Source organism: Chiloscyllium plagiosum, chromosome 7 (assembly GCF_004010195.1).
Source record: "Chiloscyllium plagiosum isolate BGI_BamShark_2017 chromosome 7, ASM401019v2, whole genome shotgun sequence".
In the NCBI taxonomy this organism is placed as follows: domain Eukaryota; kingdom Metazoa; phylum Chordata; class Chondrichthyes; order Orectolobiformes; family Hemiscylliidae; genus Chiloscyllium; species Chiloscyllium plagiosum.
In genome coordinates, this window is record NC_057716.1 from 109,237,728 (window position 1) to 109,263,770 (window position 26,043).

Genomic DNA, 26,043 nt, shown 5'->3' on the forward strand with positions numbered 1-26,043 from the left:
TCATTTACATAAATGATTTGGATGTGAGCATAAGAGGTACAGTTAGTAAGTTTGCAGATGACACCAAAATTGGAGGTGTAGTGGACAGCGAAGAGGGTTATTTCAGATTACAACAGGATCTGGACCAGATGGGCCAATGGGCTGAGAAGTGGCAGATGGAGTTTAATTCAGATAAATGTGAGATACTGCATTTTGGGAAAGCAAATCTTAGCAGGACTTATACACTTAATGGTAAGGTCCTAGGAAGTGTTGCTGAACAAAGAGACCTTGGAGTGCAGATTCATAGCTCCTTGAAAGTGGAGTCGCAGGTAGATAGGATAGTGAAGGCGGCATTTGGTATGCTTTCCTTTATTGGTCAGAGTATTGAGTACAGGAGTTGGGAGGTCATGTTGTGGCTGTACAGGACATTGTTTAGGCCACTGTTGGAAGATTGTGTGCAATTCTGGTCTCCTTCCTATCGGAAAGATGTTGTGAAACTTGAAAGGGTTCAGAAAAGATTTACAAGGATGTTGCCAGGGTTGGAGGATCTGAGCTGACACTGTGTATTGGTGACATTGTTATACTGTAACTAATCTGTACCTGAAGAAGCTGTGCCAAGGTACCTTTGTACATCGGATGGTTCTGTAAGTGGTGACTTATAAACTTTTCACTGTATGCATTTGATTACATGTGACAATAAAGCTAATTTAATTCAATTCAAGTTGGATGATTTATGAGGATAGGCAGTGAATGTTGTCTACATGGGCTTTACTAAAGATTTGACAAGGTTCCTATTGGTGGGCTGGTCCAGAAGATTGAGTCACATGGAAACTACAGTGAATTAAGTTGGATACAAAACTGGCTTGATCATAGAACACACAAGGTCGTTGTGAAGGAGCGTATTCCTGACAGGAGGTCTGTGATCAGGTGTTCCTCAGGGATCAGTGCTCAGACCTCTGACTGATTAGTAAGTTTCAGACAAAACCAAAATTGGTAGAGTTCTGGATAGTGAGGAAGGTTGGCAAAGGATACAGCAGGATATAGACCAGTTAGAAAGTTGGGCAGAGAAATGTCAGATGGAGTTTAATCTGGACAAGTGTGAGGTGATGCATTTTGGTAGGTCAAAACACAAAAGTATATTTGAAAGTGGCCACACAAGTGGATAAGGTGGTGAAGAAGGTGCCATGGCATACTTGCTTTCATCAGTCAGGGCACTGAGTATAAAAGATGGCAAGTCATGTTGCAGCTTTATAAACCTTTAGTTAGGTCACATTTGGAGCATTGTGCGCAGTTCCAGTCGTCACACTATAGGAAGGAGGTGGAGACTTTGGAGAGGGTGCAATGGAGGTTTACCAGGATGTTGCCTTGATTCATATGTATTAGTGATAAAGAGAATTTGTTTTCGCTAGAACATCAGAGGTTGACGGGTGACCTGATAGAAGTGTATAAAATTATGAGAGGCACTGAAAGAATGAAAATCAGAGACATTTTTCATCCCCCCAAAAATGGATATGTGAAATATTAGGGCTCATAGGTTTAAGATTAAAGGAGATGTGTGAGGCAAGTGTTTTTTACACAGAGGGTAGTAGGAGCCTGGAACACGCTGTCAGGGAAGTGGTTAAAGCAGATAAAATAGCAACGCTTATGAGGTATTCAGACAAACACCATGAAAAGGCAGGGAATAGAGGGATACAGACCATGCACAGGCAAAAGGGTTTAGGTTAGAATGGTGTCATAGTTGGCATAGACATAGTGGGCTGAAGGGCCTGTTCCTGTGCTGTACTTTTCTGTGTTCTGTGAATACACCTTGACCTGATCCATGTTTGGAACCTTCTTAATTCATCTTTTATTACAGTACCTCAGTTGAAGTAGCAGGGATTCTGTGGTACAGTGGGTAGCATCCAGACTTCTGTGCCTAGGTTCGAATCCCTCCCAATGGCCACACAAAGTGTGGTGCTAAATGGTGCTAAAGAGGATTACCAACCTCTAAATCCTGCCTATAGACCTGCAGCAGGGGTAAGTTTGGGAAAGCTGCCGGGTGGGAAGACCTATGTGGTAGCTGCAGAGCAAAAGCCTTCCCTTGCCCAGCTTCACTTCCATGAACAAGCATCATCCTTCTCCCAGCAGAACCCACACAGACACTCTCAATCCAGTTTAAACACGTCATTTCCCACCTCCAAATGTGAAACATAATGTTGAGGGGGTGAAGTGATATTGGGGGTTTGAGGGGTGAGGGGAGGGATGATGACCTTACCTGCTCTATGGTGAGGGGGGTGCTGATCTCCTCTCCTCGCAGAATAATCGATCGTTGGGTCAGCAACTCTGCCAGTTGGAAAGAATCCAAACCCAACAAATCACTGACATTGCTGAGCACTGTGAGTGATAGAGGAAGAGGGATAGAGAGAGAGAGAGAGAGAGAGAGAGAGAGAGAGAGAGAGAGAGAAAGATTGAATGATTAACATTACTGAGGAGGGAAACAATTCTTTGTCTTGTTGCATGTATATCTTGTCTTTAAGACAGTTCATCTTTAAAAGATTCCAAGTACTCTGAATACAATGGCTCTGCCTCACAGTTACTCTGCTGTGGGTCTGCTGCTCAAACAGAAATCCATTAGTTTGCTGTAAATATGCTTTGTAACTTGTAATGTGCTTGACTGTTTTAAATAAACAGACCCATCCCTAACGAGTGAACGATTGTTAGAACATTGCTTATGAGATGGTGACCAGAGACAGATAACATGGTGCTCAAGAGGCTTCTCATGCTTGAACAATCAGAAAGCAAGTTAATCTAAAGATGGAACACAGGGTTGTCAGTCTTAAACCAAACATGAGATAACCCTCAATGTTTTTATTGAGTACAGCATTAAATAGTTTTGAAAACGTAGCTTGGTTGTAAGCAGACAGATCCCTATTCATGGCTAGTTTAGCTCATAAGAGACCGATAAGTGATTGGGGTTTTTACCAGATATATAGCAAGCATGAAAAGGTCAAAGGTGTTTTGCTAGAATGTCCACAAAATGCTCTAGTTTAAATTGGGACACAGCAAGCCTCCTAACATAATTTAAAATGGCTGAACAGTATTCAGAGCTTTACTTTGTAGATTCAGATATGCCTGATGCAGAAAACAAGCAATTAAGACTTGCTTAGCAACTAGGAATGTAGGTATATACAGACTGCTAGGATTAACAGCTGAAGAGCTAAAATAAACCTAAAGCATATGGACCACATTAGATGACCCATTCAGGGTCAGCTTAACCTTCTGTATTCATGTCAATTATTTGATTGGTCAGATGGAATGCTAGAAAACAGCGCCGTTGAGTTAATGACTGCATTCACCGACATAGAAATTTCCATTAAAAATTGCTAGATTAACCTACAGAAAGCTACTGAAGGATGGACGTAAATACTAAGCAATCCTTGCAGGCCTTGAGTGCATATGTGATGGTTAACACTAGCACTGAAGCATCTGGACACAGCAAGACAAACAAAAGGTTCGGCCTCTTTCTTACAAGGAAATCTTGCAGTGTAGGTGGGAAAAAAGACCTTTGGCAGAGGCAGTGCACAAGAAGAAAAGCTGATGCAGCTACAAAGAGCCATGCACTGACTTAAACAGACCACACACCATAGCATCTTCAAACTACAATAAAGACCATCTGATATCCTACCAGCGGCATGGACATGAAGCAATTTCCAAACCAGAATCTAACAATGAGATAAAGAGTGATAAATTTAGGTTCCACACTTCAATCTCATGGAAAACATCAATGTTTGCAAACTTTCAAAATATTTATCCTCGAGAAACTGGTTCACGATTGGCTAGGATTGACACAGGGACAATATACTTTTTTTATTCATTGGGTGTAGGCATGACTAGCTCGGACAGCAGTTACTCATCTCAAATCACTCAAGGAAGTTAAGTCAGGAGAAAGTGAGGACTTCAGGTGCTGGAGATCAGAGCTGAAAATGTGTTGCTGGAAAAGCGCAGCAGGTCAGGCAGCATCCAAGGAGCAGGAGAATCGACGTTTTGGGCATGAGCGTGAAGAAGGGCTCATGCCTGAAACATCGATTCTACTGCTCCTTGAAGTCAACAGTCAGCCTAATTGCTGTGAGACTGGAATCACATTTAGATCAGACCAGGTGTGGAGGGCAGATTTCTTCCCTAAAAGAACATTACTGAACCAGATGGGTTTTTTCAACAATCCATAATGGATTCATGATCATCATTAGACTTTTAATTCCAGATTTCTTTTATATAATTCAAATTCCACTATCTGACATGGCAGTATTTGAACTGACATGTCCAGACTATCACCTGGGTCTCTGGATGAAGAGTCAAGTGATAATACCACAAGGTATTCACCTCCCCTACAAATCCTAAATAAATGTACCCAGCGATATGGGAGGCCATGACAAAGTCTAAGAATGTGAAACATTCATCCACTACGATTCATTAATTGCATGGGTAGGATCAACAATGCTGGAGTATCAGTACAATCAGTCCACCTGGATGTCCACAACATGGACACAAATGGACTTGTAATTAAAGGTATACCAACAATCCATGACCTCACAATCAAGAAGCCAAACATCAGAGACACAACAGAAAACTATTTAGTAGACACTTGTACTATACTAATATAATTAAAAACTAAAAAAACTGTTCAATTTCTGTTTAATTAATGAAGTTAAATCTCAGTTCCATGCTACAGTGAGAAAAAAATGAATGTTTAAAATGAAAAGGCTAAACAAATATCCCAGGATAAATCAAAACTTGGCAATACCATCTCTGAGATGATGAAATCTTTAAGGGATAGGTCTGTTTAGTTCTGAAAGATGCATGAAGCAATGGAAGAAAAGAAAAAAGAAGCAGTATTAGCTACAAGATCTGTATCATTAATGCAATGTAAAGATTGCTGGTATACAGGAGTACATACAACTCACGAGTAAACTGGATCAGGTTCAACAGGAACAGCTACAGAAACATCAGTTTGGGCTCTAAGCAATGCTGGGGGAAAAGACAGACCTACAAAAGCAGGTGGAGATGTGCAGTGCACATAACACGGAGCTGCAAATCACCCAGGGTACAGTACCCTTTCCAAATTAAACAGCAGCAATGATGCTGTAGTGAAAGAGCTGAAACAGGGTTTAGATTAAACTAAAATAACTAAAGCTGCAAATGGAAGAGGGCCAAGCATCGAGGAAAATAACTGGAAAAAAAGTTGGAGTACCTGTTTTAAGGTTAAGAAAAAGAAATTATACTGCATCAACAGAAGGCTAAGACTGATAAAATTAGAAGAATCCAGGGCAGAGAATCCAGAGAAATTTGTCTTTTCCTGGTCAGCAAGATGTAACCACAGGGCGCCACAGGGTTCAGTCCTCAGGCCACAACTATTTACAATCGATATTATTGACCTGGATGCAAAGATAGAATATTCTATGTCCAAATTTGCTTACATAAGATGGAGGAAGCAAGGATCCAGCACAGCTTTAGAGGATTACCGGCTTGCTAGAAAGGAGCTCAGAAATGGATTGAGGAGACCCAGCAAGGGGCACGAAAAAGTTTTGGCAAAAGCATTTTACTATTCGTGAGGAATAAGAGAATGATCAGGGAGAAGGTAGAGCCAGTCAGGGATAGCATAGAGAATTTGTGTGTGGAGTCGAAGCAGATAGGGATGCCCAAATGAGTTTTTTGCTTCAATTTTCACTAAGGAAAGGGACCTTGTTGTGAATGAGAACTTTGAGGAGCTGGGATACAGGCTTGACCAGATCAAGTTGATGTGCTGGAAATTTTGGAAAACATTAAGATTGATAAGCCCCCACGGCCAGACCAGATTTATCCTGGGCTGCTCCGGGAAGCTAAGCCGCTGGCGAAGATCTTTACCTCTTCACTCACCACAGGAGTCGTACCAGAGGATTGGAAGGAGGCGAATGTTGTTCCTCTTTTCAAGAAGGGTAATAGGGAAATCCCTGGCAATTACAGACCAGTCAGTCTTATGTTTGTGGTCAGAATTTGTTGGAAAGAATTCTGAGGGATAGGATTTATTTGGAAAAGCATAGCGTGATTAAAGGCAGTTCAGCATTGCTTTGTGAGGGGCAGGTCATGCCTCACAAATCTTATTGAGTTCTTTGAGGAGGTGACAAGACAGGTGGATGAAGGTCGAGCAGTGGATATGGAGTATATGGACTTCAGCAAGGCATTTGATAATGTTCCCCATGGTAGGCTCATTCATAAAGTCAGGAAGTATGGGATACAGGGAGATTTGGCTATCTGGCTGGCTGACAGAAGGCAGAGAATGGTTGGAGATAGAAAGTATTCTGCCTGGAGGTCAGTGTTGAGTGGGGTCCCGCAGGGCTCTGTTCTTGGGCCTCTGCTCTTTGTAGTTTTTATGAATGACTTGGATGAGGAGGTTGAGGGGTGGGTTAGTAAATTTGCAGATGACACAAAGATTGGAGGTGTCGTCGATAGTATAGAGGGCTACTGCAGGCTGCAGCGCGACGTATACAGGATGCAGAGCTGGGCTGACAAATGGCAGATGGAGTTCAACCTGGATAAATGTAAAGTGATGCATTTTGGAAGGTCGAACTTGAATGCTGAATATAGGATTAAAGACAGGATTCTTGGCAGTGTGGAGGAACAGAGGGATCTGGATGTGCAAGTGCATGGATCCCTCAAAGTTGCCACCCAAGTGGATAGGGTTGTTAAGAACGCATATGGTGTTTTGCCTTTTATTAACAGAGGGATCGAGTTTAAGAGCCACAAGGTTTTGCTACAGCTCTACAAGTCCCTGGTGAGACCACACTTGGAATATTGTGTCCATTCTGGTCATCCTACTATAGGAAAGATACAGAAGCTTTGGAGAGGGTGCAAAGAAGGTTTATCGGGATGCTGCCTAGACTAGAGGGCTGGTCTTAGGAAGAGAGGTTGACTATGCTTGGATTTTTCTCTCTGGAGAGAAGGAGGAAGAGAAGTGACCTGATCAATGTATATAAGATAATGAGAGGAATAGCCAGAGACTTTTCTTCAGGGCAGGATTGACTGGCATGAGGGGTTATAGTTTGAAGATATTAGGAGAAAAGTATAGAGGAAACGTCAGAGATAGGTTCTTTACGCAGAGAGTTGTGAATGCATGGAATGCGTTGCCAGTCGTGGTGGTGGAAGCAGAGACATTAGGGACATTTAAGCGACTGCTGGACATGCACATGGAAAGCAGTGAGCTGAGGGATGCATAGGTTAAGTTTTACATTAGGATTCATGCTCGGCACAACTTTGTGGGCCAAAGGGCCTGTTCTATGCCGTACGTTTCTATGTTCTATGCTCTAAATTTGCAGATGACACGAAAATAGGTGGGAAAGTAAGTTGCAATGAAGAAAAAATAAATTTACAAATAAATATGGATAGGTTAAGTGAATGGGCGAAAATTTGTCAGATGGAGTTTAATGTGGATAAGTGTGAGGATATCCATTTGGGGATACTAAAAATCGCAGGGATATAATGCTGATGTAATTGTACATGGCATTGCTGAGATCACATCTAGAATATTGCATATCATTTTGGTCCTTTACTAGAGGAAGATGTTATTGCATTGAAGGCAATTCAGAACAGGTTCACGAGATTAATTCTAGAAAGGAACTGTGCATCTTCTGAGGAGAGATTGATTATGTTAGGCCTATACGCTCAATATGCTCAAGGATGAGAGCAGATCGAATGGAGTTATATCAGATGTGAAAGGGGATTAACAAAGTAGATGTCGAAAGGATGTTTACCCTTGTAGGATAATCTAGAATAAGAGGTCATAGTTTTAGGACAAGGAGTAGCAGATTTAAAACAGAGATGAGATGGAATATCAGTGTCTTGATAGAATTGAGTGGAATTCTCTATCCCAGTAGATGCCAGGATGTTGTATAAATTTAAGGAGATGCCGGTGTTGGACTGGGGTGTACAAAGTTAAAAATCACACAACACCAGGTTATAGTCTCAAAATTGGAAGCTAGTGTGCTTCCAATTAAACCTGTTGGACTATAACCTGGAGTTGTGTGATTTTTAACTGTATAAATTTAAGGAGGACATACACAAATTAGTATGGGTTAGTAGATAATGGGGAGTGGACAGCAAAGTGGAGTGGAGACCAAGATAATATTAAATGTCAGATGTCAGAGCAGGATCGAGCAGGGTGGATGCCCTACTCCTGCTCTTAGTTCTTATGTTTAAACCAGAAACTTCAAAATGAGTTTGAAACTCTCAAAATTCAAAACGGTGATTGCCAAGAAGATCAGAACCACTCAAAACAGCCTGGAAAGTGAGGGAGTAGCTCATCTGGGGAAAATACTTGGCTGTGGAGCATCAGCATAAACAAATGGTGAAACAGTAACTGCATTCCCAAGAGAGGAAAAAAAACTACACACACAAGCAGAACAATAGACAGCATGACTGAGGGTAATCATCAACATCTTAATTCAAATTCAACATCACAAAATCTGGATATATCAGCAAATTATCTACTTACAATAGAGACTCAAAGGCTGACTTTTAATTGCAAATAGTTAAATGGTCTTAGAAAAGAGGGGATGTTTGTGTATTATATTATTCAGGGAATTTAACTTCAAAGACTCCATGTATACAATACTACAACTCTGCCTGACTGTTATTTGGTGGACCTGCAAGTTGCAATGTCTGCTTCATAACTTATGTGGGTTTTAGATAAACCAACAAACTGTGTAACCAATTGCCAACTTCTCCTATAAACACTTGACATTCACAATCCGTAACCCCCGACCTTACCTCCTTACAGTGCAAGCCCCCAGCCCAGCCTCCATGTACCTTCTTTGGTTGTTATCTGGGCACCTCCAGCAGTGATGAACTCAACATTTCCAAGCTGTAAAACTCCAGACAGCAACTTGAAAATATCATGGATCTCCTCACTGTCAAACTCCATGACCGAGAAAGCAGCCTGGAGAGGGGAAAACATTCATAATCAACAGCTTCAGCATTTCAAAGAGGATATTGCCTGTCACATTCATGTGAATTAGGAGCAGGAGTAGGACAATCAGACTCCTGCTCCTCTTAACATAGAACAGTACGGCACAGTACAGGCCTTCAGCCCTCAATGTTGTGGCAGCCTTCTATCCTAATTTAAGATCGAACTAACCTACAAACCCTTCATTGTTCTATTGTACAGTCCTGATCACCGCATTATAGGAAGCTTTGGAAAGGGTGCAGAGGAGATTTACTCGGATGCTGCCTGATATGGAGGGAAGGTCTTATGAGGAAAGGCTGAGGGACTTGAGACTGTTTTGTATGAGAATAAAAGGTTAAGAGGTGACTTAATTGAGACGTAGAAGACAATCAAAGGGTTAGGTCGGGTAGACAGTGAGAGCCTTGTTCCTCAGATGGTGATGGCTAGCACGAGGGAGATAGCTTTAAATTGAGGGGTGATGGATATAGGACAGATGTTAGAGGTAGTTTCTTTACTCAGAGAGTATTTGAGGCATAGAATGCCCCACCTGCAACAGTAGTAGACTCACCAACTTTAAGGGCATTTAAATGGGCATTGATTAAGCAGGGAGGAAGTGAGGACTGCAGATGCTGGAGATCAGAGCTGAAAAATGAGTTGCTGGAAAAGCGATGCAGGTCAGGCAGCATCCAAGGAGCAGGAGAATCGACGTTTCGGGCATAAGCCCTTCTTCAGGAATGAGGAGGGTGTGCCAAGCAGGCTAAGATAAAAGGTAAGGAGGAGGGACTTGGGGGAGGGACGTTGGGAATGCGATAGGTGAAAGGAGATTAAGGTGAGGGTGATAGGCCAGAGAGGGGGTGGGGGCGGAGAGGTCGGGAAGAAGATTGCAGGTCAAGAAGGCGGTGCTGAGTCTGAGGGTTGGGACTGAGATAAGGTGGGGGGAGGGGAAATGAGAAAGCTGGAGAAATCTGCATTCATCCCTTGTGGTTGGAGGGTCCCCAGGCGGAAGATGAGGCGCTCTTCTTCCAGGCGTCGTGTGGCCATGGTCTGGCGATGGAGGAGGCCAAGGACCTGCATGTCTTTGGCGGAGTGGGAGGAGGAGTTAAAGTGTTCAGCCAGAGGGCGGTTGGGTTGGTTGGTGCGGGTGTCCCAGAGGTGTTCTCTGAAACATTCCGTGGGGTTCTGTCCTGGTGGCGATTGGAGGGGCTCTCCCTCGTGCTAGCCATCACCATCTGAGGCTCTCACTGTCTACCCGATCTAACCCTTTGATTGTCTTCTACGTCTCAATTAAGTCACCTCTTAACCTTTTATTCTCATGCAAATCTCCCTGCTAATGAAAGCAGTACACCATTTGCCTTCTTAAAAACCCTATCTATATGGGTGCCATCTTTGAGGGATCTAGGTACCTAGAGCCTAAGATCCCTCTGTTCCTCCACACTGCCAAGAATCCTGCCTTTAACCCTGTATTATGCATTCAAATTCGACTTCCAAAGGGAATTACTTCGCACTTATCCAGGTTGAACTCCATCTGCCACTTCTCAGCCCAGTTCTGCAATCACATTCCTGATGAAGGACTTACGCACGAAACGTCGATTCTCCTGCTCCTTGGATGCTGCCGGACCTGCTATGCTTTTCCAGCAACACACTTTGACTCTGATCTCCAGCATCTGCAGTCCTCACTGTCTGCAATCTGTAAATGTCCTGCTGCAACCTACAACAGCCCTCCACACCATCCACCATTCCACCAAACTTTGTGTCATTGGCAGATTTACTAACCTATCCTTCCAATTCCTCACCCAAGTCATTTATAAAAATCACAAAGAGCACAGGTTCTATTGGTCACTGAGCTCCAGGCTGAATACTTGCTGTGCTCTTCCAGCACCACTAATCCAGATACTTGCCATCTTCCTCCACCCTCTATCTTCTATGGGCCTGCCAACTCTGCATCCAGACAGCCAGATTTCCCTGTATCGCATGCCTCCTTACTTTCTGAATGAGCATACCATGGGAAACCTTGTCAAATATCTTGCTAAAATCCATGTACACCACACCCACTGCTCTACCTTCATCATTCTGCCATTCAGTAAGATTATGGCTAATCTATTTATGTTTGAATTGCATATCCCTATATGACACAATAATCTTTCATTCATCTGCCTAACATGAACTTCTACAATACCTTCTGACAGCTCTCTGATGCTGAACATTCTGTACTCAGCAAAGGTCTTAGTTTTATCCCCTGCACTCCCACCTCAATGAATTTTCAACTCTTCTTCCCACTCCTCCATGCCTACCCTTTTGGACAGCAGACCCCTCCCATCCCACAGACCTCCTCACTCACCTCCAACACTGTCCCTCCACCTAGGCACCTCCCTCTGACCTTTTACCTGCACTTGATGTGAGAACAGACAATGTGACATGGCTCATCTTAGTCTCATTTTTTAGGGGTTGTAGAGCAGGGTCAGTGGGAGGGGCAGAGAAATTTTCTCCCTCTAAATTGACCATGCTGTCAGCCAGATCAAATCCTGATGTTGTCATCAAACCTGCCAAAAAGGGTGGTGCTGTTATAGTCTGGCATCCTGACCTCTACGTTGCGGAGGAGAAAGTGAGGACTGCAGATGCTGGAGATCAGAGTGGAAAGTGTGGTGCTGTAGAAGCACAGCAGGTCAGGCAGCATCTGAGGAGCCGAAGAGACGATGTTTCGGGCAAAAGCTCTTTATCGGGAATCTTCAACATTCCTGATGAAGAGCTTATGCTCGAAACACTGACTCTCCTGACCAGCTGTACTTTTCCAGCGCTGCACTTTTTGACTCTGCATTGTGGAGGCTAAGCACTTGCTCTCACATATTACCTCCTACCTTCCCCAGACCATGACCCCATTATCGAGCATCAGGCCATAGTGTCGACTGTCACCAACCTCACTTTATCTGGAGATTTCCCCAGTCTCCCAACCTTATATAGCCCACTTCTACCTTCTCTCCAAAATTCACAAACAAAATGACCCAGGCAGACCCATTGTTTCTGCCTGTGCCTGCCCCATGGAACTTATTTCTTTCTCTCTCAACTGGATTTTTCTGCCCATGTCCGGTTCATCCCCACATATATCAGCGATTCTGATGCTTAACGTCTGTTTCTAAATGTCCAGTTTGTGGGCACCAGCCACCTCCTCTTCACTATTGGACGTGCAAACCCTTTACCGGACTACTCCTTTTTTTAAGCCAGCCACATCCTGGTTCTGCTACGGCATGGATTGCTTATAACACAGGATGGCCTCAAGGCTCTCCACTTTTCCTGGAAAGGTCCCCATCACTACCACCCTCCTCTGCCTGACTGAAACAATATCAGACATTGTTGGAAAATCTCAGCAGGACTGGCAGCATCTCTGGAGAGAAAGCAGAGTTAATGTTTCGGGTCCAGTGATTCTTCTTCTGCTTGGCTGAGCTCACTTTGAATGACTTCTCCTTTGACACCTCTCACTTTCTTCAGATAAAAAAAGGTGTGGCCATGGGTATCTGATTGGGCCCAAAATCTGTCTCTTTATAGGGTACCTGGAATGCTCCTTGTGCCAATCCTACTCGGATCCCACCAACGATTCTACCTCCTGGTACACCAATAATATCATTGGTGCTGCTTCACTTTCTCATCCAGAACTGGAAACATTTATCAATTTTGCTTCCAATTTCCACCCTGCTCTTATCTCACCTGCTCTTTCCTTCTCTACCTCGACATCAGTTTTCATTTCTGGGGTTAGGCTGGTCACCGATATTCAGTACAAACCAATCGACTCCCTCACAGTTACTTCAACCATAAATCCTCACACTTTGCTTCCTAGAAGGACTCCTCTCCATTTTCCTAGTTTCTCCATCTCCATTACTTCAATGATGTCATGTTCCAAAGTGAGCCCTCAGAAGTATCCACCTTTTTTGCTCAGCTGAGGATTCCCCATGGTTGACAGGGCCTTCAGCTATGTCTGACCCATTTCCCACACTTCTGCCCTCACTCCTTCTCTTCCCTCCCACAACAAAGCAGTTCCCCTGGTACCATCCCACCAGCCTCCTTGATCAAAGGATCATTTGCTGCCATTTCTGTCATGTCCAGTGGGATGCCCTGACCAGACATGCATTCCCCTCCCTTCCCTTAGGACTTCCACAGGGTCCGTTCCCTTCCACTCCTCCTCCACTCCCAATACCCATGGCACCTTCGCTTGCAATTGCAGAAGGTGTAACACCTGCCCAATTATATTCTCCTTCCTCCTTATCCAAGGTCCAGTTACACCTCCCAGGAGAAGCAGCATTTTACCTGCATTTCATTCAGTCTAGTTTACTGTATTAACTGTTCACAGTGTGGTCTTCCCTACACTGGGGAGATGAAACACAGACTGAGTTGCAGAACACTGATGTGTTGTCCATAAAAATGACTCCAAGCTTCCAGTTGCCTGCCACTTCAGCACACCACTGTGTTCCCGTGCCAACATTTCAGTCACAGGTCTGCTACAGTGTTCCAGTGAAGCTCAGCAAAAGCTGAAGAACAGCGCCTCATTTGGGGACCCTGCAACCTTCAGGACTCAACATCGAGTTCAATAATTTTGAAGCCTGATTCCATCTGTCCGTGTTTTTACACCCCCTCCCCTCCCCCCACCAACATCCTGTCCTGACCACAGGTTGCTTTCAGCAGAGCCTACCCATGGTCTCCCACTCTCAGCTCCAATTGTCATTTACTCATCTTCTCTTCTATCCCGGCCTATAATCTCGGCTGCCCACCCTTATCATCTCTCTCTCTCTCCCTCTGTCTCTCTGGGATATGCTCACCTCTCTTTCCTGCCCCCAACTCCCAAACCTTGTCCTCAGCGTAAATACCACTTTTTCCTTCAGTTCTGATGAAGAGGCACCAGCCTCAAACGTTAACTCAGCTTTCTTCCCACAGATGCTGCCAGACCTCCTGAGTTTCACCAGCAATGACTGTTTTTGTTTTAAGAACTTATCCACCTCTATCATAAAAATACTCAGCAAACCTGCCTCTCCCACCCTCTGAGGCAGTGTTCCAAAGTCACACAGCTCTCTGAGAGAGAATATTTCCTTGCTGTGTGTCTCCTAACGCCCCTGAAGATTCTGCTCATGCACATTTGGGAAATGCTTTACTGGTAATAAAAAGCATGGCAGCACCAAAACAAGTGTGGTCAATCTGAGTGACATCACTGGCAGTGTTGGCAGTTGTAGTAAAAATGTGTGTTTTGAACATGAGTAAGGAGCAGAGTTTCACATATTTCCCTTCACATCAATGTTCCTAATTTTCCCCCATAATACTTTGCCCCAGTCACTTAACCTATCTCTATCCATCTGCAAACATTTAATGTTGCCTTAGGAGGTGTGATTTATAATGCAAAGTGGAGTTGGTGATTAACGAAGCAAGGGAGGAAAGGAAAACAGCTGTTCCATTGCTTTTGCCATTTCTAACTTTTGGAGCCTCCAGGAATTGATTCTTATTCTGCCACAGGAGAAGACGTTGGTTTAATGACCTGGTAAAATTAACTGTCTGTTAAAAGACTAGGCTTATTCTACTATTTAGGGTCAAGACAGTGCAACTTTGATTCTAACAGCTTCCCGATAAAATATGTCAAACAAACTAGTGATAGTTTCCCGTTTTCTGCTTTCCTCCCTACTTAGATAAGAGGATGACATTTGCTACTTTCCAGTTGGATGGAACTTTTCCTGGATCTAGAGACGTTTGAAAGATTAGCATCAACACATCAATTATCTCATTAGCTACCTCTTTAAGACCCTCAGTATTAAATCCATCTGGACCTGGGGACTCATCAACCCCCAGTTCAATCAGTTTATTTGTCCCATTCTCCTAACTCTGCCAACCGAAGCACAACTCCCCAAAAATTTGACCTTTGACCCCCGTTCCAAATCCAGCTGCTGACCATTGACCTACTTATAAACTCCAAACTTCTTTGGTGTGGTCAACCAATACACAGTGAAATCGGCCTCTTTCAACTCACCATCACTTTCTCAAACATCAGTTTGTCGTCCAGATTCTTGTTGTTCACACAACCGGACTTCCTCAGGTAATGATAGGATTCCATGTCTGACAGGTACAAGGCCTCTGCCCAATTGGAGAACAGACAAACACACAGATCAGCAGAAGGAAGATAGATTCCAGACTCTTACATTTCAAAAACTAATGCCTTCCCCATGGCCATCGCCACCCGTTTTGACTTCTCCCAATCCCCTCCTCTAATCTCCCTCCTCCCCCATTCCAATCATTCCCATATTGTAGATGGAGTGGGACAGGGTAGGATGGGGAAGAAGAGGGATTCAGGAGAGGATGAGTGGAGGTGATGGAACAGGTTTCCTGTGCTGTGGAAGTGGCCTTTGAACCTCTGGAATGTGAGAATTCTCTGGGCACTGACAGCAAAGGTAAGCGAGAGTATGTTGGTTTATCCACATGGAATAAACCCTGGGTGAAGGCCATTGTCGTGACCCAGATCACATCCCTTGCTCACCTTTTTGCTGTGAGTCAGTTCCAGCCAGCAGAGCGTAGAAGATATGGTAATTCCTTTCAGCTGGATTCTGTCTGACCACTCGGTTCTGGAAAAAGCATCAATATCATCAACATCTGTTGGAAAGTAGAGCATTCCTCACCCTCACCATACTCTGACATGAGGGATATAATACATAGGCCAGCAGGTGATGAGTAATCACTGGTGAGGGGTAACCACAGAGAAAGGGTCACTGGAAGTCACCAGAGAACAGAAGTCACCATGGGCCAAAGATCACCAAACATTATCACAGAGCAAGGGTTAGAGCTGGGCAAGGGATCATTGTAGGGTGAAGGGTCAGAGCAGAATCAGAACAGTGTGAGAGATGATGAAGTGGGTGTGGGTCACCGGAAATGAGGAGACACAGGAAATTAACCACAACTCAGACAAGATAATCCCCTCTTATAATTAATGAGAATAAAACTGCATCCCTTCCTCTCAGAGAGATAAAGGCCCGTATCCCATCCTAGCCTAAGCTAGGCCAGATTCTGAAATAGTCACAACCACCTTCAGCCAAAAGGATAGTTTCCACTGATGGAGGGCAGTGAAGGAATCACTGGACTGATTCCTGGGAAGGCAGAACTGTCCAACAAGAAGAGATTGAGGAGCCTGGGTCTGAATTCTCTGGAATTTTGAACAGTGAGGTGATTGAATTGATGCATGCAACATTATTATAGCGATCAACAGGGCAGATGCAGTAAGGATGTTGGTCCAGGTTGAAGAAGGGGGCTGGAACCAGGCCCACAGTCTCAGAATACAGGGCAGGCCATTTTGGACTGAAATGAGGGGAAATTCTTCAGTGGAAGGGTGCTGAATCTTTGGAATTCTCTTGGATGTAGGTTTGCTTGCTGAGCTGCAAGGTTCATTTCCAAACGTTTCATTACCCTACTAGATAAGATCTTCAGTGGGCCTCAGGTGAAGCAATGCTGAAGATTCCTGCTTTCTATTTATATGTTTGGGTTTCTTTGGGTTGGTGATGTCATTTCCTGTGGTGAAGTCATTTCCCCTTCCTTTTCTCAGGGGGTGGTAGATGGGGTCTAACTCTATGTGTTTATTGATAGAGTTCCGGTTGGAATTCCATACTTCTAGGAATTCTCGTGCATGTCTTTGTTTGGCTTGACCTCGGATGGATGCGTCAAAGTGGTGTCCATCTCTCACTAGTATCCTTAGATACAGATGAGGAAGGACACCAACTCGGACAACACATCCTAGGACAAGCCATACAAAGACATGCATGAGAACTTCTAGAGGCATGGCATTCCAATTAGAACTCTATCAAACATATCAAGTTTGACCCCATCTATCACCCCCTGAGAAAAGGAACAGGAAGTGACTTCACCACAGGAAATAACATCACCACAGGAAATGACATCACCAACCCAAAGAAATCCAAACATATAAATAGAAAGCAGGAATTTTCATCATTGCTTCACCTGAGGCCCACTGAAGATGCTACCTAGCAGGGTAACGAAACATCTGGAAATGAACCTTCCAGCTTAGCTAGCAAACCTACATCCAAAACCTCAACCTGAGCTACAAATCTTCTCAAAACTCACTTTGGAATTCTCTATCCAGAAGACAATGGAGACTTGGCTATTGATCATGCTCAATTTGGAAATCAATAGGGAGGAAGGCAAAACGTGGGTACAATACATCAACCACTTCCCCTCTATTCACTCTGTTGAGACTATTTCAAAAATCTATGATAATTAAAGAAATAATTTCCCTTTCATGAAGCCATGCTGACTCTCTGCTTTAGTGTCACTCAGAGGAGGAAATCTGTTGTCCTTTCTCTGTCTGGATAATACATGACTCCAGAACCATAACATTCAGTTAATTCTTTATTAATCTCTGAAATGGCACAGCAAGCCTCTCAATTAGATGCAAGAAGACAGCTCAACACCATCTTCTCAAGATCAATGAGGGATGGGTAAACATTTTATTCAAACAATCACAGGATCTCATAAAACTGGTGGGCAGAAACTCTTCCCGCCAGTGAGGGGAGGCAGAAGGTTAAAATTTAAGCCAGGACCAGAATCACATCAAAGGCAATTGAAATCTGGATCTCTCTCTGTTGTAAATCTGTTAAAGCTGAGATTGACTGAGCCTTTAAAAGGAGATGGATAGATTCTTGTTCGGTGAAGGGAATCAGAGGGCAGGCAACTGGGATCAACTCCCAGGATCGGGCTGAATGGTGGAATGGATCCAATAGACTGAATGACTTCCTCTTGTGCTGTGCAATACTAAGTGGAGGGAGCTCACCTTTTCCAGTAAATCTGCATCAGGAGTTAAGGATGTTAAAGGGTCATCTGCACATTTAATTCATTTTCATCTGGGAGCTGGTAGATTGGAGATCTTAACATTCCAGGGTCACAATCAAACCAACTCCAAACACTTAGCCCATTCCCAAACTCCATACAAACACACCCTAATCCCAAATCGCAAGTATTACCACAATCCCAATCTTCAAATACGCATCCTAATTCCAAAACCCAAATAAAAACCTAAAGAAGGGAGGAAAGGGTCATGTGAGGGAGCCGTGGTTTAATAAGGAATTGGAATCCCTTGTTAAAGGGAAGAGGGCGGCCCATGTAAAGATGAGGCGTGAAGGTTCAATTGGGGCGATTGAGAGTTATAAGGTAGCCAGGAAGGATCTGAAGAGAGAGCTAAGAGCAGCAAGGAGGGGACATGAAAAGTCCTTAGTTGGTGCAGAGAGGCAGGTCTTGAATCCACCCAATGGGAACAGGGATCGAATCCCATCCTGGTGACATTAATGCCCAGCATCGTACTGGCCTGAATCTATTTCATATGGGGCCCTTACTGAAAAGTGGAAGCTAATCCAGTGAATATTAGATTCCAAATGGATTGTGATTTAATTTTCTGTGGATCCAATGTAGAACTGGGTTAACAATGAAACAGTACACCACTGTACAAATCTTCTCAAAACTCGCCAGTACACCACTATACGTGGCGCCTGTAGATACTTCCTTTGTATGGCAGAAGTGGGTTCTGCAGATGCTGGAGATTAGAGTCGAGATTAGAGTGGTGCTGGAAAAGCACAGCAGGTAGGGCAGCATCCAAGGAGCAAGAAAGTCGACGTTTCGGGCAAAAGCCCTTCATCAGGAATTTCCTTTATATGGCTGACCAAGATTCTCTCCTGCTCTTTCTGTCTGCTGTTGGTGTATCTTAGAAGGGTTTACAAGTTGATATAAAGGAGGATGTGGCTGCACATCCTCCTTTGTCAGCACATCCTTGGGGTGGGATCTGAATTTGGGAATATCTGGATCACAGGGAGGAAGGTAACCAATGCTCCACTCAGCCACCTCCTTCAAAATTAAGAATGTGGAAAGAAGAAGAAAGTTTCCCCTATCTACTGCAGAGCCTAAGAACCTCTTAGTTCTATACAGGAAAAAAAAATCAGTCTTGAGGTAAAACAAACCTTCAGAAATAACTGGAAATGTGAAATTATTAAATGCAGCTTTTTTTATTCTAAAGGCATTGAGAATTTATCTAGAGCTCATGTTGTTTTTAGATTCAAAACCATTTTCTGTTACCCTCAAACATACATCACTGGGCTTTCCAGTCTTGATTTTAATAGATGCCGTTTCATTTGAATAAAATTCCTACCAGAGTCAAAGCGTGTGGCGCTGGAAAAATGCAGCAGGTCAAGCAGCATCCACGGAGCAGGAATGCTTATGCCTGAAATGTCGACTTTCCTGCTCCTTGGATGCTGCCTGACCTGCTGTGTGAAGCACCCCACACTTTTCAACTCTGACTCTGCCGTATCTGCTGTCCTCACTTTCTCCTGGGGTTCCTGGAGATGATTAAGGGTTTAGATAGGGTTGACCATGAGAACCTTTTTCCACGTATGGAGTCAGCTATTACGAGGGGGCATAGCTTTAAATTAAGGGGTGGTAGGTATAGGACAGATGTTAGGGGTAGATTCTTTACTCAGCGAGTCGTGAGTTCATGGAATGCCCTGCCAGTAACAGTGGTGGACTCTCCCTATTTATGGGCATTTAAATGGGCATTGGATAGGCATATGGAGGATAGTGGGCTAGTGTAGGTTAGGTGGGCTTGGATCGGCGCAACATCAAGGGCCAAAGGTCCTGTACTGCGCTGTATTTTTCTATGTTCTATGTTCTATGTTCTATAGAATTGCAGATGCTGGAAATCAGAAACAAAACAGAAGTTTCTGTAAAAGTTCAGCAGGTCTTTAGGTGGGCTTGGATCGGCGCAACATCAAGGGCCAAAGGTCCTGTACTGCGCTGTATTTTTCTATGTTCTATGTTCTATGTTCTATAGAATTGCAGATGCTGGAAATCAGAAACAAAACAGAAGTTTCTGTAAAAGTTCAGCAGGTCTGGCAGCCTCCGTGAAGAGAAATCCGTGTTAACATTTTGGGTCCAAAGACCCTTTTTCAGACCTTTGAGGAAGGATCACCTGACCTGAAACATTAACTCTGATTTCTCTTCACAGATGCTGTCAAACTTGCTGAACTTTTCCAGCAATTTCTGGTTTTGTTTTCCAAAACCCAAACCCTTACTAAATCCCAAAACCCAAACACTCACCCAACCACAAACTGGAAATACTCATCGCAAATTCAAAACCCAAATACTCATCTCAATCCCAATGTCTAACCCGAACCCAAGTCCCCTGAGCTAATAGCCTTCAACTGACTCCCAAACATCTCAGTCCATACTCTACAGCTATTAGTATATTGCTGTAATGGGGATAGTTGTACAGTGGTTTGTAGGACCAACTGGAATGACTGGGTCATTGATAAAGGGCAGTGAGCAGATACAGCTTTTTCACACACTCCTTGAACAGAAGGATACAGTCAACAATGGCACCTCCCTGAATGTTTCCATTCTGAGAAAAGTGAAGCTGGATGAATTTCCCAAACCGGCTGGAGTTGTTGTTGTAAACAGTCCTGGCATTTCCAAAGGCTTCCATGACCGGGCTGTAGAGAAAGATTCTCATCGTTAATGCTGAAACTGAAACCTGAGGGTGGCTCCTGCTGCCAGTTTCTCAACTCACACAAGGTCCTGTTCCAGGATTAGTCCCATGTTCACTCACCCAAATTAGATCTGGTCAAGCAGCATCTGGATTTTAAAATTCATATCTTTGTTTTTAAATCCTTCCATGTCCTCACCCCTGCTTACCCTTGAATCTCCTCAAACTCCACAACATCCAAAACCCTCTAATACTGGCTCTTCCACATCCTCAGATTTAAATTACCCCACCATTGGCACTGTGCTCTTGGGTAGCTGGCACTAACTCTGGAATTCTTTCCCCAAATCTGTCAAATTGTCTTTCGTCCTTCAAGATACTCCTTAAAAGCAGCGTATTTCAACAAACCTTGGCCTTCTGCTCTAACTGATCTAATGTGACTCAGGGCAAAACTTGTTTCAAAATACACTGATGAAACATCTGGTGCTTAAGAAAAACAAGATATTGCCCTCTTGAGAGAGTCAGTCTGGGTTGGACTGTACTCCCATGAGTCAGTGTATGTGGGACTGTACCCCAGTGAGAGTCAGTATGAGTGGGAGTGTCCCCCAGTGAGAGTCAGTGTGTGTGGGACTGTACTGCATGAGGGTCAGTGCATGTGGGACTGTACCCCAGTGAGTGTCAGTGCGTGTGGGACTGTACCCCAGTGAGGGTCAGTGTGTGTGGGACTGTACCCCAGTGAGGGTCAGTGTGGGTGGGATCCCGATGCCAGTGAGAGTCAGTGTGTGTGGGACTGTACCCCAATGAGGGTCAGTGTGGGTGGGATCCCGATGCCAGTGAGAGTCAGTGTGTGTGGGACTGTACCCCAGTGAGGGTCAGTGTGGGTGGGATCCCGATGCCAGTGAGGGTCAGTGTGTGTGGGACTGTACCCCAGTGAGGGTCAGTGTGGGTGGGATCCCGATGCCAGTGAGAGTCAGTGTGTGTTGGACTGTACCCCAGTGACAGTGTATGTGGGACTGTACCCCAGTGAGAGTCAGTGTGCATGGGACTGTACTCCAGTGAGAGTCAGTGTATTTTCCATGACATATTCTTCAATGAGATTGTTTGTTTTATGCTGATCAGCGGATCTGGAGGAATGCTCTTCTCAGTAATGGCTAAATTGCAGTGTTTTAATAGTCTGTTTCTGTATTGTAAATGTTGGAAGTAGTGTGGGGGCTGAGTTGTCGGGGTATGATTCATAGTTTGCATACCTGCTCCCCAGGATGGCTTGTTCCACATGCGTGCTCCTCTCTTGAGATGAGCCTCCCAACGATCTCTGGCTTGTTACAGACAGAAACTGAAGCAGTAACTTTGTACTTTCCGTCTTACCAGCTCCACTTTCACCACTGTGTGGGTTACAGTCACAGGCCCGGGAGTAAAAGATCCACAAGTTAGAGTATCATTTAACTGTCCACCATTTAACTACTTCACTAATTCAGGTTACGGGTACGAAGGGATGTTGTTGCATGATAAACAGTCTAAATAGTGAGAGAATACCGTCTGCAAATTTTATTATAAATCTGGTATCTCCTATGTTGGTTTCTGTGAATACGGCACAAGGCTATATCAGATTGTTATAAAAATCTCTCTGGTCCAATATTGTTCTTTAGGAAAGGAAATCAGCTGTGCTTATCTGGTCTGGTCTACATGTGACTCCAGACCTACAGCAATGTGGTTGACTCTAAATTGGGGAGAACATGGGTATTTGGGAATGTGGATCATGGATGAGAAGATGAGAATAAGGAGTGTGGAGAGGTGGATGGGAAATAGTTGTTCTAATTGTTTTCCCTGTTCCTAACTCAAGTTGATTAATATCGTTTGTTGAAACTGACAAGAAAGAGATGGTGGAGACTGGAATTAGTTTTGGTGATGCCTGACCTGCCTCCTTTGGGACTCAGTGTAACCTACGTACCTGATGAGAATGCATTGACTATCCTGACGTTTCCACAAGCAGTGGTAACACTCATTGGCGATTGCAAAGATGTGCGGTGGAAGCTCTCCGAGCTGGTGTTTGCTGTATAACTCGACTGTGTTGGCACTGTACAGACCCTCGATGCATTTGTAGGGATTCACTGCAGTCAGGATGGAGCCTATGTTAGTCTGGAAAAAAAATTGGATTAGGCTTTGGACGCAAAGCAACATGATCAGTGGAGTGTTCTTCTATGTTGTAACTGGGAATAATCCTCAATGGGAATATTGTGGAACTGGGAATATCTATACAGGTAATATCCCACAATGGAAATGTCTGGAAATTGGGAATTTTCACAACGGGAATGCCCCACAGGGAAAATATCTAGGAAGAAGCACTGAAATGGAAAAGGCACAGAATATAATTGGGTGGGGGAGACGATAAACATCTCCACCCTCAACATGGGGGAGTCCAACACATCAGTGCAAAAAAAAGGTGGAAGCAATTGCAACAAAGCAAAAGGATGGTTCACCTCAGCCCCTTCCAAAAATCACCACCATCACAGATGCCTGTCTTCAGCCAATTCAAATCACTTCACACAGTATCAAGAAACACCTGGAGGCACTGCTTGCTGCAAACGTTATGGGCCCTGTCAATATTCCCGGAATAGCACTGAAGACTTGTACTCCAGAATTTGCCGTGCCATGGGCCAAGCTGTTTTGGCACAATCACAACATTACCATCGACCCGACAATGTGGAGGATTGACCAGGCATGTCATGTATACAAAAAGCAGGACAAATTCAACTGGCCAATTACTGCCCCATTAGTCTTCTTTCGATCCTCAGTAAACTGATGGAATGGGTCATCAACAGTGTTATTAAGCAGCACCTGCTCAGCAATAACCTGCTCAGTGACGCCCAGTTTGGGTTCCACCAGGGCCACCCAGCTCCTGACCTCATTACAGTCTTGGTTCAAACATGGTTCATTAGCTGCTTGGTACATTAGCAGAGGGATTGAATTCAAGAGTCGTGAGGTGATGTTGCATCTGTACAGGACCTTGGTTAGGCCACATTTGGAGTACTGTGTGCAGTTCTGGTCGCCTCACTTTAGGAAGGATGTGGAAGCTTTGGAGAGGGTGCAGAGAAGATTTACCAGGATGTTGCCTGGAATGGAGAATGGGTCGTACGAGGATAGGTTGAGCGTGCTAGGCCTTTTCTCATTGGAACGGAGAAGGATGAGGGGTGACTTGATAGAGGTTTAGAAGATGATCAGGGGAATAGATAGAGTAGACAATCAGAAACTTTTTCCCCGGGTACAACAGAGTGTTACAAGGGGACATAAATTTAAGGTGAAGGGTGGAAGGTATAGGGGAGATGTCAGGGGTAGGTTCTTTACCCAGAGAGTGGTGGGGGCATGGAATGCGCTGCCTGTGGGAGTGGCAGAGTCAGAATCATTGGCGAACTTTAAGTGGCAATTGGATAGGTACATGGATGGGTGCTTAAGCTAGGACAAATGTTCGGCACAACATCGTGGGCCAAAGGGCCTGTTCTGTGCTGTATTGTTCTATGTCCTATGGACAAAAAGGGCTGAGTTCCAGAGGTATGGAAACCCTTGACATCAAGGCTGCATTGGACCGAGTGTGGCATCAAGCAGCCCTGGCAAAACTGGAATGAATGGGTATCAGGGGGCAAACCTTCCACTGGTTGGAATAATGCCTCACACGTAGAAAGATGGTTGTGGTTGTTGGAGGTCAGTTACCTCAGGTCCAGGACATCTCTGCAGAAGTTCCTCAGGGGAGTGACCTTGACCCAACCAACTTCAGCACCTTCATCAATGACTTTCCCTCCATCTTTAAGGTCAGAAGTGAGGATGCACACTGATGATTGTACAATATTGAGCACCATTTACAACTCCTCAGATACTGAAGCAGTCCATATCCACATGCAGCGAGACTGGGACAATATCCAGGCTTGGGTTAGCAAATAGCAAGTACTATTTATGCCATCACCAACAACATCAGCCCTTTGACATTCAATGGCTGACAAATAGCAATGTCATTCACACCACACAATGACTATCACCAATAAGAGACAATGTAATCACTGCCCCATAACATTCAATGGCCTCACCATCACTGACCCCCATTATCAATAACCTGGAGTTTAACACTGACCTGAAACTGGCCATATAAATACAATGGCAACATGTGCAGATCAGAAACTGGAAATCCTGCAACAAGTAACCCGTCTCCTGACTCCCCAAAGCCTGTCCACCATCTACAAGGCAGAAGTCCAGAGTGTGATGGAATACTCTCCACTTGCCTGGATGGGGGCAGCTCCAACAACACTCAAGAAGCTTGACACCATCCAGGACAAAGCAGCCGCTTGATTGGCCCCAAATCCAAACACATTCAAAAGCATCCACTCCCTCCACCACCCACACTCATTAGCAGCAGTGTGTACTATCCACAAGATACACTGCAGAAATTCACCAAAGACCTTGAGACAAGACCTTCCAAATGCTAGACCACTTCCATCTCAAAGGACGAGGGCAGCAGATACATAGGAACACCACCCCCTGCAAGTTCCCCCCAAGCCACTCAGCATCCTGACTCAGAAATATATCACTGTTTCTTCCCTGTCGCTGGGTCAAGATCCCTCCTTAAGGGCATTGTGGGGCAAATCTTCGCACATTGACTGCAGTGGTTTATGAAGGCAGCTCACCATCAGTTGGTTGAAGGAGCAACTCGGGACAGGAAATAAATGCTGACCTAAAAGTGGCATTTGCATCCCAAAAACAAAATCAGATATAATTTGGTTAGATTAGAGCTGATGGGCTGAATAGCTTCTCAATAACCTGGAGCAGCACCTCTGGGTGACTGATGACAATTTATGGGGTGAACAGGAGTTACCGCCACTCTTTCATTTCAAACACAGGCTCTCAGCAAGAGAAGGGGAAACTGCAGTGGTAGAAAATTGGCGTACATAGATCTTATCCTGTTTGTATCGGAGAAAGAGGTTGTACAGAATAGCAGCTTCATGGAGATCCATGAGACTTGACATGTCGTCCACTCCGTCAACACTGGTCTGATGCATTGGGATAACAACCTCTCCAGATAGTTCAGCCAGTTCAAATGAAAAAACCTAGACAGAGAAAAAGAGAGAGAGAGAGAGAGAATGCAAGAGAAAGAGTGAGAGAAGGCAATGGAAACAGACATGAGATAGACACAGAGACAAGGGACCAATCAACAGATAGACATAATGATGAGACAGACACAGAGAGAAAGAGAGACAGGCAACAGACACGTACAGACAATGATATAAACCGTAAGGCAGAGTTGGAGAGATAGAGAGAGAGAGAGAGAAACAGAAAGAGAAGGATACAGAGAGGAAAAGAGAGAGATAGAGACAAACATGGAGCAAATAACAGAAAGATTGAGAGAGACAGAGACAGAGAGTAGGATTGAGAGAAACAGAGTTTGAGAGAGAGAGAGACAGAGAGATTGAGAGAGAGAGAGAGATTGAGAGATTGAGATTGAGAGAGACAGAGGTTGAGAGAGAGAGAGAGACAGAGATTGAGATTGAGAGAGACAGAGATTGAAAGAGAGAGTGATACAGAGATTGAGAGGGAGACAGACAGAGATTGAGAGAGAGAGAGACAGAGATTGAGATTG

General features: G+C 44.3%; 1 protein-coding gene across 1 annotated transcript in view; it reads right to left on the minus strand.

The window, feature by feature from the left end:
* The window catches only part of LOC122551865 (unconventional myosin-X-like), a 230,211-nt gene that overhangs the window by 173,172 nt on the left and 30,996 nt on the right, over window positions 1-26,043 (minus strand). The window contains exons 3-11 of the mRNA XM_043694412.1: window positions 25,355-25,513; window positions 22,372-22,559; window positions 21,671-21,805; window positions 20,309-20,433; window positions 17,733-17,746; window positions 15,435-15,519; window positions 14,931-15,034; window positions 8,797-8,926; window positions 2,234-2,352 (exon numbers count right to left, since the gene is read on the minus strand). Of these exons, the coding sequence (XP_043550347.1) occupies window positions 2,234-2,352; window positions 8,797-8,926; window positions 14,931-15,034; window positions 15,435-15,519; window positions 17,733-17,746; window positions 20,309-20,433; window positions 21,671-21,805; window positions 22,372-22,559; window positions 25,355-25,513 (1,059 nt within the window). The remainder of the gene's footprint in view (window positions 1-2,233; window positions 2,353-8,796; window positions 8,927-14,930; window positions 15,035-15,434; window positions 15,520-17,732; window positions 17,747-20,308; window positions 20,434-21,670; window positions 21,806-22,371; window positions 22,560-25,354; window positions 25,514-26,043) is intronic.